At 38.1% G+C, this 12776-nt stretch overlaps 1 protein-coding gene across 1 annotated transcript; it reads right to left on the bottom strand.

The window, feature by feature from the left end:
• Window positions 1-5261: 5261 nt before the first annotated feature.
• LOC130718632 (peroxidase 47-like) lies at window positions 5262-8936 on the bottom strand. The gene is made up of 4 exons (XM_057569249.1): window positions 8598-8936; window positions 6744-6932; window positions 6458-6620; window positions 5262-5825 (listed from the first exon to the last, which is right to left on the bottom strand). Exons 1-4 carry the CDS (start codon window positions 8838-8840, stop codon window positions 5446-5448), a joined length of 975 nt encoding a protein of 324 aa, XP_057425232.1. The 5' UTR covers window positions 8841-8936; the 3' UTR covers window positions 5262-5445.
• Between the last annotated feature and the right edge of the window lie 3840 nt (window positions 8937-12776).

The following is a 12776-nucleotide window of genomic DNA, read 5'->3' as shown; positions in this document are numbered from 1 at the left end:
CTCAGCCACTGTTGAATCCTTTTGCACAGACACATTGTACAGCCTATTAAATTTCTGTTTTAGACACTCATCCCCAACCCAACACTCTCCCCAAAACCCCACTGAACTTCCGTCCCCCACTACCCTCTTTATATTTTCTTGTATCCAGCCCCCCCCTCACTACACTCCCCTATAATCCCTAGATCCTTCCACCAATTTGACCCTTTCCCAAAACATGACTCTTCACCAACCCATACTTTAGCCCCATATTTCGACCCGATGACCCTTCCCCACAAACTATCTCTCTCACTCAACAACCTCCACCTCCACTTACCCAACAAGGCCCTATTAAACGCTACAATGTCTCTCACCCCTAAACCTCCTTGATCCTTTGGCCTACACACCCTATCCCAACTTACCCATGGAATTTTCCTCACATCCTCACTTCCCCCCCACAAAAATCTTCGCTGCAACTTCCTGATATTATTAGCAACAGACAATGAAATTTTATAGAAAGATAGATAAAAGAGAGGGATAGAACTAAGTACCGAGTTCAAGAGGCAAAGACGACCGCCAAAAGAGAGGTGCTTCATCTTCCAAGGGGTCAATTTCTTTTTCACCCTCCTGATCACTGGTTCCCATGTGGCCGCCCTCCTTGGGTTTGCACCCACCTCGATCCCCAAATACACAAAGGGAATCTGCATGACCTTGCAGTTCAAAATTCCTGCATATTGTTCCACCACCCTTTCCTCCACAGCAATTCCCGTCAACTTACTTTTGAAAAAATTGACCTTTAGACCAGAAATCAATTCAAACCATCGCAAAATACCTTTGATAGTATGGATATTGTCCAATGTACTTTCCCCAATAATTAAAGTATCATCTGCATACTGAATATGAGATACTTCAATATTTTCCTCTCCCACCTTATATCCCGAGAACACCCTCTGTTTCACTGCTTCCCTCAACATCCCTCCTAAACCCTCAGCCACAATCAGAAATAAAAAAGGAGCAATCGGGTCACCCTGTCTTAAGCCTCTTTCCATTTTAAATTCACTAGTTGGACTTCCATTTAACAAGACAGACACAGAACCTGATTCTACGCAGCATTTAATCCAGCTGATCCACTTATCCCCAAAACCCAGTCTACCCAACATGTAATAAAGGAAGACCCAAGAAACAGAATCGTATGCCTTTTCAAAATCTAATTTAAAGAGACAACACGGCTTTTTCCTGTTCTTAGCCTCATCCACAATCTCATTTGCTACTACAACCCCATCCAGCAAGTTTTTACCACCTACAAAAGCAGATTGATTGTCTTCTATGACCCTACTGATCACCTTCCTAATTCTCCCTGCTAGAACTTTCGCTATAATCTTGTAAATACACCCCACTAAAGAAATAGGCCTATAATCATTCATACCAACCGGAGTTTCGCCCTTTGGAATTAGCGCTATAAAAGAGGAGTTACATCCGTTCGGGAGAGCTCCATGAGCATGGAATTCCTTTAGCATTCTTGCAACATCCTCTTTCAGCACATCCCAAAACCTCTTTATAAATTTAAAATTGAAACCATCAGGCCCAGGACTCCTGCTTCCCTCACACTCCCATACCGCTAATTTTATTTCCTCAAGGTCAAAAGGTCCCTCTAGAAACCTACGGTCCTCCTCACTCAAAGACTTGAACCCAACCCCGTCTAACCTAGGCCGAAGCCAGCTAGATTCCTTAAACCTATCAGCAAAATATTCTTTCACCCCTTCCTTAACTCTACTAGGTTCCTCTACCCATTCATTCCCCATCCTGATACCCGGTATAGAATTTAAGTTTCTTCTTCTGTTAATTACTGCGTGAAAATATTTAGAGTTCCTGTCCCCTTCCTTAACCCACCTACATCTAGACTTTTGCCATAAAACAGATTCATTCAACTTTGACAACCTCCAAAATTCTGCAATTAGCTCTTTTCTCCTAGATAGCTCTAGATCACTCACTCCCCCATTCTCATCCTCCAAATCTATCTTGTTAATTTCATCTACTGTTCTTTTTATATCTTCCATGGTATCACTCAAGTTTTCCTTGACCCATTTCTTTATTTCCCCTTTTAATTTTTTCAATTTTTCTTTTAGAACAAACGCTCCCCATCCCTGAACATCAGACTCATTCCACTTTTCGCCTACCATTTTTACAAATAATGGATTATCCAGCCAAACATTCAGACTCCTAAATGGTTTTGGCCCCCAATTAGTCTCAACCTGTTTCAAGACCAATGGACAATGGTCCGACACCGACCTTTTAAGAACAAATTGGGCACAATTTGGCCACCTCATCTGCCACTCCAGCGAGACTAAACACCTATCAATTCTACTTTTAGCATGTCCCCCGCTCCTATACCAAGTAAATCTCCTATTGACCATTGGGATATCTAACAGCTCCATAGACTCAATGAACTCATTAAATTCCCTAATTTCACCCCCTCCTTGTGGCTCGGTGTTATCCCGACCTCTTATTTCCTCCTTTTCCCTAACCGCGTTAAAGTCCCCCAAGACACACCAAGCCCCATCCCCTTCTGACATCTTCAACTCAAGCAACTCCTTCCATAATTCTCTTTTATCCGATAAGGCACATGGAGAGTACACATTAATAATGTAACACGGTTCACTATCATCTCCCCAGAAACCTTTTACACCTAGATAGCCCACCCCCTGAAACGAGTTAGACAACCTAAAAACCCCTTTTTCCCACATAATTAATAAACCCCCCGCTGTATTAGTAGCTGGTCTTACAACAAATTCAACATTTTCAGACCCCCACAGAGACTTACAAAACCTATGATCTACTAACTCCTTCTTAGTCTCTTGAATACAAACTAACCCCAATTTTTCAACAGAGCTAACTTTCTCCACCTCAAGGTCACGTGCATCCATACTCACCTCAGCGCCGACTGCTTTTTCGCCTACGCCCTGCGCACTTGTTACAATCTCTGATATCACGTTTCCAACCTCCTGGGGAATCGCTACCTTGAGCCCTGAACCACCATCATTTGAGTTCACTTTCTCATTAATGTTACTATCATCTTTATGTCCTTGGGAACCCCAATGATCGCCCCCCTCTTCATCCCCCACATCCTCCCGAATTCCGCCAGGAAAAGGATCGCCGTCGTGTCCGCTGCCGTGAACCGACTCCTCCATCTCCAAGTCGAAAGGCAGCGAATTTCGGTCCCATTCATGATCCTCCTTCAAAGTTCCATGGCTTCTCAATGAACCTGAGCTATATGAAGACGACTCCCAATCAATCCCCTTTTTGTGACAAGGACATTGATTAATCACTTCATCTCCAAGTTCTTCGATCAACCTGACTGTCAGCCCAAGATCATTGATCTTCACCCGCTTGATCAGAGCTATCGGATCCGACACCCCCGTCCTCACCAAGATTCGTGCATAGTCAAGTCTTGCATAGCACCTTGTGTTGATGTCCATGCATAGGAATGTGCCTACCCCTGCCACCATCTGCTGAAAACACTCGTCATTCCAGACATCAAGAGGTATACCAGTACACCTCAACCACGCCAATCTTCTACCCGGCGTTGTATCAGGTGACCAAAGGCTTACATCTTCAAACAAAGTCTCCAACCAATCCTCTGCCCCTTCCAATAATTCCTTTACGTTACCTCCTTCCATATCTGTTAGCAAAACTACATTATCCCCCAAATGCCTGATTCTGATTGAGTGAAATCCCTCCAGCCTGAAAGTCTCTTGTATTGTTTCTAGCTTCAGCGGATCAAGAAGAGTTCCCACACAACTGTTAATAAGCCAACTTAGGTTGTTTTTCTGGATTTGGAGGACCTGCCCTTTCCACTCTTCTTCGTCCAACAAAGCTGGTTTTTTCTTTGGAGTCCACCTGGTTTTCGTCTGCCGATTACGACCAGCTACCTGCCTATTCCACTCCTTGTATCCCTTGTTTTCTCCATATTCTTGCTTGTGCCTCCCTTGCTTTAACACTTCTGCATATGTCAACTGAGCGCTACGTGCCCTCCCTGTAAATGCCATCCTCTCCATTCCGCCACCACGTTGCTCGTTCATGAACACTTCCATATTTCCCCTTGGATATTTTGGAAGATTAACGTACATATTCAGGCTCCCGCTAATGATGCTGTTCATTTGTTTCTCCAAATTCCTTGGCTCTTGCACATCAAGAAATCTAACGAATCCGAACCTCTGGCCCTGCTTGTTCTTCTTTCTCGGAATGAATACCTCCCACACGCGACCCCATCTCTGGAACAGCCTCCATAAGCTTCCTTCAGCCCAACCTTCTGGTACGTTCGAGAAGAAGAACGTAGTTAGATCTTTCCTCCTCTCCTCTTCGTGAGCTGCACCCTTGAAAGACCCCTTGAAGAATAGCCCTCTTTCTGCCGTCGTCTTTCTCTGACCCTGTACCTGTATCCACTCACTCTCTCTCATACTCTCTCTCGCCACACTCTCTCTCATACTCTCTCTCGCCACTTAGAAATGTTGAAAAAGCTCGGTCATCATCAATCATTATCTCTCACGTTCTTACTCTCAAAGCAAGATCATCACACGAACCCATTTGAAAAAATATATTTCTAGTTTTGATGTTAAACTAAATGTAATAGTTTTATGTCTAATGGTTTCAATGTTTAAATTTGTATCTTGCAGTCTTAAATGCTGCGCTTAAGTCATCAAAAAGAAAAAGGTAAATTCTGTGGTATCTTTAATTATTTTTTGGTGTGGCACCCGAACTAGGTAATTTAATAGATTATTATCATATTATTCAAGGTAAATACTAGTATACTACATCTTTATATTTTACTTCACTTATCAATTGACTTTATCTCATGAAATTCATTTCTTAATGAAAAATGAACGAGTGGTGGAAACGAATGATGGTGTTGGAGATGCGCGTAAAATGATCATGATTAATGGATGAACAAAGCTCAGAAAACACAACTCGCATATCGCTGTCCCTAAGAATGGAACACTGCATTACTATAATAATATAACAAAATCAAAATTTTAATCAATACATGAGTCTTTATTATTAAACCAACCCATTTTGGGTACCACATCCTAATCCGGCTTAAGGTACCACAACAAGCACCAAAGAAAAATGTTTGGTTTTGCCCTACAAAACCTCATAATTATTTCAGTGAGTAAACTATAAAGAGTACCTTATAGACTTATCATGCTTTGAATTACGTGTCATCACCAATCCAAACGAGAAGGAAAGTTAATCGATCTTAAAAGGCAATATATAGGAGACCATACACATAAAATGTACCTTGTAGATTACTAGTACTATAAACACAAGTACACCTTAGTAAAGCAGTATAGAGCAAAACCATACACACATTTATATTATATGTGGCATAGGATGTACTTTCAACTTATAAAAAGCTTCATGAGTCTGCCTCCTTAAGTAAAAGCTAAAACAATCACGAACCTAATTAATAGATTAGTTTAGTTTGCGGCAATTTTCTCGCACTTCACCATTGGAATCAAGTTTGACATCAAGCTGGCCCATCTTCACCATTGCTCGTTGGAAATCAAAGAAGAACATGGCTTGGTTGAATGCATAACCATTCACAAAGTTCCTAGTTTGGGGGCTAGCGAACAGTGTTTGGTCTGATGTAAGCACCCCATTCTTCCTCTGTAAAGCGTTGAAGTAAACGTTGTCAAAGTCGTTGCTCGTGGCGTCGAACGGCTGCTGCGCGTTGTCGCCGGAGCTGCAAGTTTTTGACAGTGTCTTGGCAAAACCTGTATCCAGAGTTGGATCCACTTGGCTCAATCGGTCCTTGAAAGAAGCACACCTTGCCACTCCTAGTGTATGAGCCCCTGCATAATCCAAGTGCAAAATATCATATTCAAGCTAGCGTTTACTGCACTAAACACTTATTACAATGACAATTTTATATTGTACCATATTAAAAAGTGGTATATCATTGAACAATTATGATTTATGTACATCATTTTATTTGCGACACCAACAACATGTGAAAATACTATACAATTTGTGGTAATTAGAAACCAAAACTGCAGGTGTCATCAGTGTCACAAGTAAAACATGACGCACATTATTTTTTATCCTTGAATCATTCTTACTATGAAATGTAGTATACATTATTTACAAAAATGTTTCTTTATGTCCTGAAATTAATTTTATAAACCCTTTTAATCGACTTGTGAATTTAGATTTTCTTTCCCACGGTCTACTATGTGAAATTGTTAAGAAAGCAAAACTTAATCGTTAAATTATAAAAAGTTATTGATATACATATTCATTTTACAAGAAACGCTTCAAACATATCGCTTTTATTTCAGATTTTATCTCTTATCATATATATTTTAACCACCATAAAATACTATGGAGGTTAAAAGCCGCCATAAAATAATATTTATGAAGGGTGTGGGTTAGAAATTGTATGTCTATGTATCATCACTTCCTTAAATTATAGGCATATGCTTACCGGAAAGAGCCACCATCTCTTGTGCAGAAAAGCCACGTTTCCCAAACTGTCTAATTAGCTCAGAAGCATTGAAGGTAGGGGATGGCAAGTTGATAGTATCCTGAATTTTGGACCTTCTTCCATCCTTTCTTCCATTTGGTATGTCATACACTGGGCCTCCAGCCTGTTTGTAAATTCATGATGAACATAAATTTCAATGACTAATTCATGATTACATATTTACATCACGAGGGGGTTAAGGATAATGAACTTATGAAAAAAACAGTGGTTTAAGTATATATCTTACAAAGAAAACTGCATCTCTTGCAGCCATAGCAAGAACATCAGCGCATGAAACCACCCCTGGGCATTGTCTTTCAAGCTCTTCTTTGATTTCATCTATGATTTCGTAGCCTTTCAGGCTCAAATTAGCAGGGGAGTCCTTTTCTGCTGTATTATCCTTAGTGGAGTCTATCAGAATTGACCCATCACATCCCTATAGTAGACAAAACAAACAAATTCAATGTTTTATGGATGCAACTAGTTGAGAAACATGAACGTACGTCATCTTTCAGTGGTGAACATGTTAGCGACAAGAAATAGTTGAGGAACCACTTTGACATGTTGGCGACTCAGGTTGTAAGAACAAATTAGAATGAATAAAGATGAGGACTAATATTTACTTTCTTTTTCATTTCATTTTCACTCACATTTTTTTATTCCTTTCTTTTATTGTTATCACATCAACTATCATATCTCTCATTTTCTCTTTTCTCCTCATATATTTTTATAAGTGGTGGAGGTATGATTCATACATGAACAAAACAATAAAGACGATTTTAGATATCAACATTTATATCATTTAAAAACCGCCACAAAAATGAAAAGTTAAATTTTTTTCACTACTCTAGGGCAGTCAAAGACTGTCACAATTGTAGGATGACAACTAGTGGTCACGACTATTTAGTGGCAAAAATATAGATGAGCAAAACATTAAAGATTGGGTAACCATATGATTTATTACTTTAGACAACTACTTCTAACACAAAAGTGAAAATATTTAAATTTACTCACTACTGCTTACTTTATCGTGGTCTAAGACCGTCACAAATTTGGGTGTTTGTGAGTGGCCACCACTATTAAGTGAAAAAAATGATCAGTGAACTATCTTATATGGTTATAAACACCCATGACACTTACATCACAAAACGTGTTTCATTATCTTTTTTTCAAAGTTTTTTCACTTTGTGGCAGTCTAAAACCGTCAGAATAGTGAGTATCGAGACACTTGGAGTGTTTCACATGTCACCACAAATTTAGTGATTTACTATAGACATCGAACAACACAAACACCTTATATACATTAAATTTTATTTCCATTTCTCATTTCTTATGGAATCACATCATTCCATCATATATATTGCACTAATTATTAATTACTTCTCTCTCTTAACACTCGAGTGCGTACACTCATCAGGTGTCTACGTGGCATTAAAGTTTAGCTATCCTATACCATGCATGACAATTGGCATGTACTAGAAAATGAATCATTCACACATCCCCACCTCCATCAAGTGGAGCGAGTTTGGAAGATAAGAGAGAGAATTGAGAGAAATGAGTCAAATGACAAGTGATGTGATATGAAATGTGAGAAATTAAAATAAGAAGAAAAAGAGTAAGTGACATGTACCATTTTTTTGCCTTTAGCAACAAGGGTATAGGGAACAAGTAAAAGTGTTGCTAAAAGTGTCTCAGGAATTAGTTTGTGTATGTTGCTATAAATGAGTCGTTTTAGGCAACACATTTTATTACAACACTATGTATTTTCTATGTAATAATAGAAAATAATTATTACGTGATAATTGTTGCATTTTCTCCACAATAAATTACACTTTCTCCCAGTGTTACTAGAGAGCACAAAATATTGTTTCCAAAAGGAATAGGTAATGCAATAACACGAGATAGTGGAAACTGTTGTGTGAGGTCGTGAAAAACAAAAACTGCTACACTTTTCAGCTATTCCGAAAATCAAAAAAATGTTGTAGTGTGAAAATGAGACGAGAGATATATCACAGTGCGCAACTACATTAATGAGAGTATGGGTGTGACAACAATCTCCGGGAGGGAGAGAGATTTGAGAGAGAGAGGGAGAGAGAATCACCTCTACGAAGCAGTCATGGAAGTGCATTCTAATAAGACCAGCTGCGAGGGTGGGATCATTCTGCAAAGCTCTGTTGACAATGTTCTTAACAACAGACTCAGCAAAAGGGCACCTCATCAAGTAGTAGTTCATGTTTAAGCCATTATTTCCTCCGAATCCAAATCCGCAAGAAATCACCTCGATTAGCAAAAACACGGTCAGCAAACTAGCCATGACCTTCTTCATAGACGATTTATACACCATCTTGACGAATTCACAAGATGATTAATTATATGTGTATTTACTCTAAACCTAGAGAGAAGAAATGTACTTAGTTTATGATCTTATGAAGCACAAGAGTTAAGAACTTTATATAGAGCAGAATAGCTAGTCGGCAAACTGCAAAGTGGGATGGCTGCAATATTGTATGCCAAATAATAATAAAAAATACACATGGTTGAAAAAGGAGTGGCCAAAAATGATCAAATAGGAAAAAAATTAAAAGAATAGAAAAAGTAGAAGATATATAGTGGTATATACTTTATCGTTTAGACCTGCACTAAGTTTTCTTGATCAATATTCCTACCTAATCACACTGATCAAATTATACAGTGTTATGAACTAATAATTTATAAAAAAATAATAAATCAATGTTGGTTTCATGTAAGTTGACACGTAAGGAATTTCACATTAGGTGATTGTCGAATGTGTTTTTGCCAGACCAATGTAGCATTCACCCACATAAACTCATGTAGTTGAAACTTTGAACCTTGAGTTCTGTAAAATGATGAAAACCCTTGAAAATAACAACGTCAAACTAATTAGAAACCACAGAAGTGATCGACTAGAAAAGAGATAAGAGTCCTTGACCTAAAAGAACTCTGTTTCATCTAGAACTAAGGAGCACTGAGAATGTGTGCATGCGCAGTATTTCAAGTCAACTTAGCAGTAGCACTATTGGAAGTCTACTGAGTCTAAAATGACCAAAGTTTAGACAAATCTTTCGGAAGGGCGATTATATTGAAACATATAGTTTATTCACGATATTTAACCGACATACATATTAATGGTACGGTGGCTAAATTAAACCCCTAGTTAGTTGTGAAAATATTATATGTTTGACAGTTTGAGAATCATTTTGGCTATCCAAATCAACTTTATTTTATGCGGAACCACATCATTTTATCTATAGAAGATCTATCTGAACAATGGTTATATGCGATGCGAACATGATGATATTCTATTTCTTGTAAACTTTGGTGCAAAAATTTCATGTAAATTGTGGCGATATATTTAAACTTGAATACAAGATGTACCCAAATGAATTAAAATTGAATTAAATAAGAAGATAACAAACCGCACTGGGGAAAACCAACACTAATGTAGCAATGACACACTAACTAGAACATTGTTATCTTGAAATCAAACATTATCTTTAATGGAGACTAAGAACAACATGTTGGATTTGACCTCACACAAAAATAATTAAATCTTAGTTATCGACAAACATTCGTCACCTCTAAAATTCAAATATACTTAAGTAGGCGCAAAAAATTCAAAGGACAAAAGCTCGGCGGCCTCAACGAATACATCTACAACATATATGAAAGATTCCCGAACAGCTAAAAGACCAACTGTTATATTCTCAATGAAGACTATGCACGCACGTAAAGACATCGCCTAGAGAGATATCAATATACTCTATTGCGAATTTGTCTCTCAGTTTGATCAAAGATCATAAGTGTTCACAATGTAATATCCCTATATAAAACATCGTTGAGTAGAATTCCCAAGTGTTCTTCAATGTATTATGTTATATTAGGAATCTATGCACAACTGCTTAAAACTAATTAAACAAAAATACATAAACTGAGTAGCAAGCTTGAGACAGTTTAGAACTTGTAGAAATCGGTATCTACAACCGATAGAAGTTGTATTTGTAGCCTTTCGAGGTTTGTATCTACAGAATATTGTTGTAGCATATCTTGAATAGGCTAGGAAAAAGACTACTAGTATTGAGAGGTGAAATCATATCTCATTGTATCTTGGTGAAGATAGTGAAAAATATGTTAAGGCGTAAGGGGTTGAGTGTAGCCCAAGGCTGGAGTGAATCCGTATAAATTTACTTGTGTGATCTTCTATCACTTATCTCTATTATATTTATCATTTATATGCTAATAGGGAATAAACTCTAACTGCTGAAGGATCACTCAATAACTAAAGAAGATAATATTCGCTGCCTATCTTCTAAAGGTTCCATTGATGTGTGGAATCTGTTCATTGCCTATTGATCTTTAGAGTCAAATCTAATCAAGTTCTAATTTTTAGATTGTGCTGATGGTAAGGTAATACGAGCTCGGATTCTTTGAGGAAACGAAAAAGAATTCGATGAACACAATTCAACCCTCCTTCTTATCTCGTCCTGGTCAAACTTCAAAGATGAGAGAGGGTATTTGATTTCTTTGTAGGCTCGACCCTAACCCTAACTTAGATAGATGTTGGCCCACCATTAACGTAGAAATGACACCATCATGAGAGATGAATATAAGCTTCGTATTTACCTTAAACCTAGGAATTACCTTGGGTTGATGTTGGCCTACCACCTTATTAGCAAAAACACTTACTGGCCTAACTTCCTTTTCTGGCATAACTGAAACCTGCTCACCCTTATTCATAGGGATAACAACACGACAGAGACAATAACTGCATTAACAACAAGTTCATGAGCTGAATCGTCATCATTAGTCACTGAGATACCCGCCCCATGATTATGGGAGTCAACCTCCATAACAGAATCATCCATAATTTGAAAACATGGTCCCATAACATTTGCTGATTTATTATGATAAACAGGTGCCTCACTTTCATTAGGACTATTCTCTTTCATATTATCAAATAATTCAAGGGCCAAAGTACCTCTCCTCTGTTGTGACGCCCGGGGCCGACGAGGGCGGGGAGTGATCGCCGGTGCAGTGAGGCACTGTAACGCCCCGAATTTCGGGGTTACGGTAACAATCTGATAAAATAAATATGCAATGTTTTCCAAAAGGATTTATAAACATGCGTATATTTTTTCTTTCCGAAGTATTTCCAAAACATGTCATGCATACTCCCAACTGTAAATAAATTTACATCAAACCTTGAACAAGGCGAGTATCCGAAACCCCAAATATAAATTTCAAAAATCATTATGCAAGCTTAAACCAATAACGGTAAGCTCTCTAACCCAAGGCTCTAGCCCTACACCCGACTCTATTCTTCGAATCATCCACAGTTCTTCACTCTGACTCGTACGAAGGTCAAGCTCCATCGAAGATTCTTCATCGCCTAATAGCGTTAAGCGCCCAAACAACAAATAGCAAATAGAAAGGGTTAACTTCATACAACTACCATGTATAAAAGAGAAAAGCATGTTATTCAAATTTATTTGCATAACATGATAAATAAACTAGCAACTTAATTCAAGTTAGATGACAACTCATCCAACAATATGAAATCAAATTACATATCAACGAAATCGACAATAGAGATTTAAAACATATATCAACGACTTCACAACATATAACCACAAATAGATAAGCTAACAATATAATCCAAGACAGATATCAATAGAAGCAACAACATAGAATTAAACCTGATATAAACAACCTCAACAATATAGAATCAAATCATATGACAATAACCTCAAATCAGATATCAACAACCTTAAAAATATAACATCAAATCAGATATCAACAACTTCAACAATATAACATTAAATCCGATATCAACAACCTTAAAAATATAACATCAAATCAGATATCAACAACCTTAAAAATATAACATCAAATCAGATATCAACAACTTTAACAATATACATCAAATCAGATATCAACAGTCCTCAACAATATAGCATCAAATCAGATATCGACAACCTCAACAATATCAATCGAATCAGATATCGACAACCTCAACAATATCAATCAAACAATAACGTCTCGCAAGACGGGACAGTCATGTGAAAACATCCACTCCACTGCCACTTGATAACGCCTCGAAGGACGGGACAGTCATGTGAAAACATCCACTCCACTGCCACTTGATAACGTCTCGCAAGACGAGACAGTCCTGTGAAAATATCCACTCTACTGTCACTAAGTAACGCCTCGAAAGACGGGATAGTCATGTGAAAATATCCACTCCACTACCACTACCACTTGA

This window comes from Lotus japonicus, chromosome 5, assembly GCF_012489685.1.
Source record: "Lotus japonicus ecotype B-129 chromosome 5, LjGifu_v1.2".
Lineage (NCBI taxonomy): Eukaryota > Viridiplantae > Streptophyta > Magnoliopsida > Fabales > Fabaceae > Lotus > Lotus japonicus.
Note: the sequence above shows the minus strand (reverse complement) of the source record. Positions and strands in the feature narration are given on the sequence as shown.

What these genes read in the sequence shown, in the direction of transcription:
- LOC130718632 (XM_057569249.1), bottom strand. Translation starts at nt 8,840, where the DNA reads ATGGTGTATAAATCGTCTATGAAGAAGGTCATGGCTAGTTTGCTGACC. An exon ending in CAAGAGATGCAGTTTTCTTT is followed by an intron (nt 6,621 to 6,743) that starts GTAAGATATATA and finishes ATTTACAAACAG; the next exon opens with GCTGGAGGCCCAGTGTATGA. An exon ending in AGAGATGGTGGCTCTTTCCG is followed by an intron (nt 5,826 to 6,457) that starts GTAAGCATATGC and finishes TGGATTATGCAG; the next exon opens with GGGCTCATACACTAGGAGTG.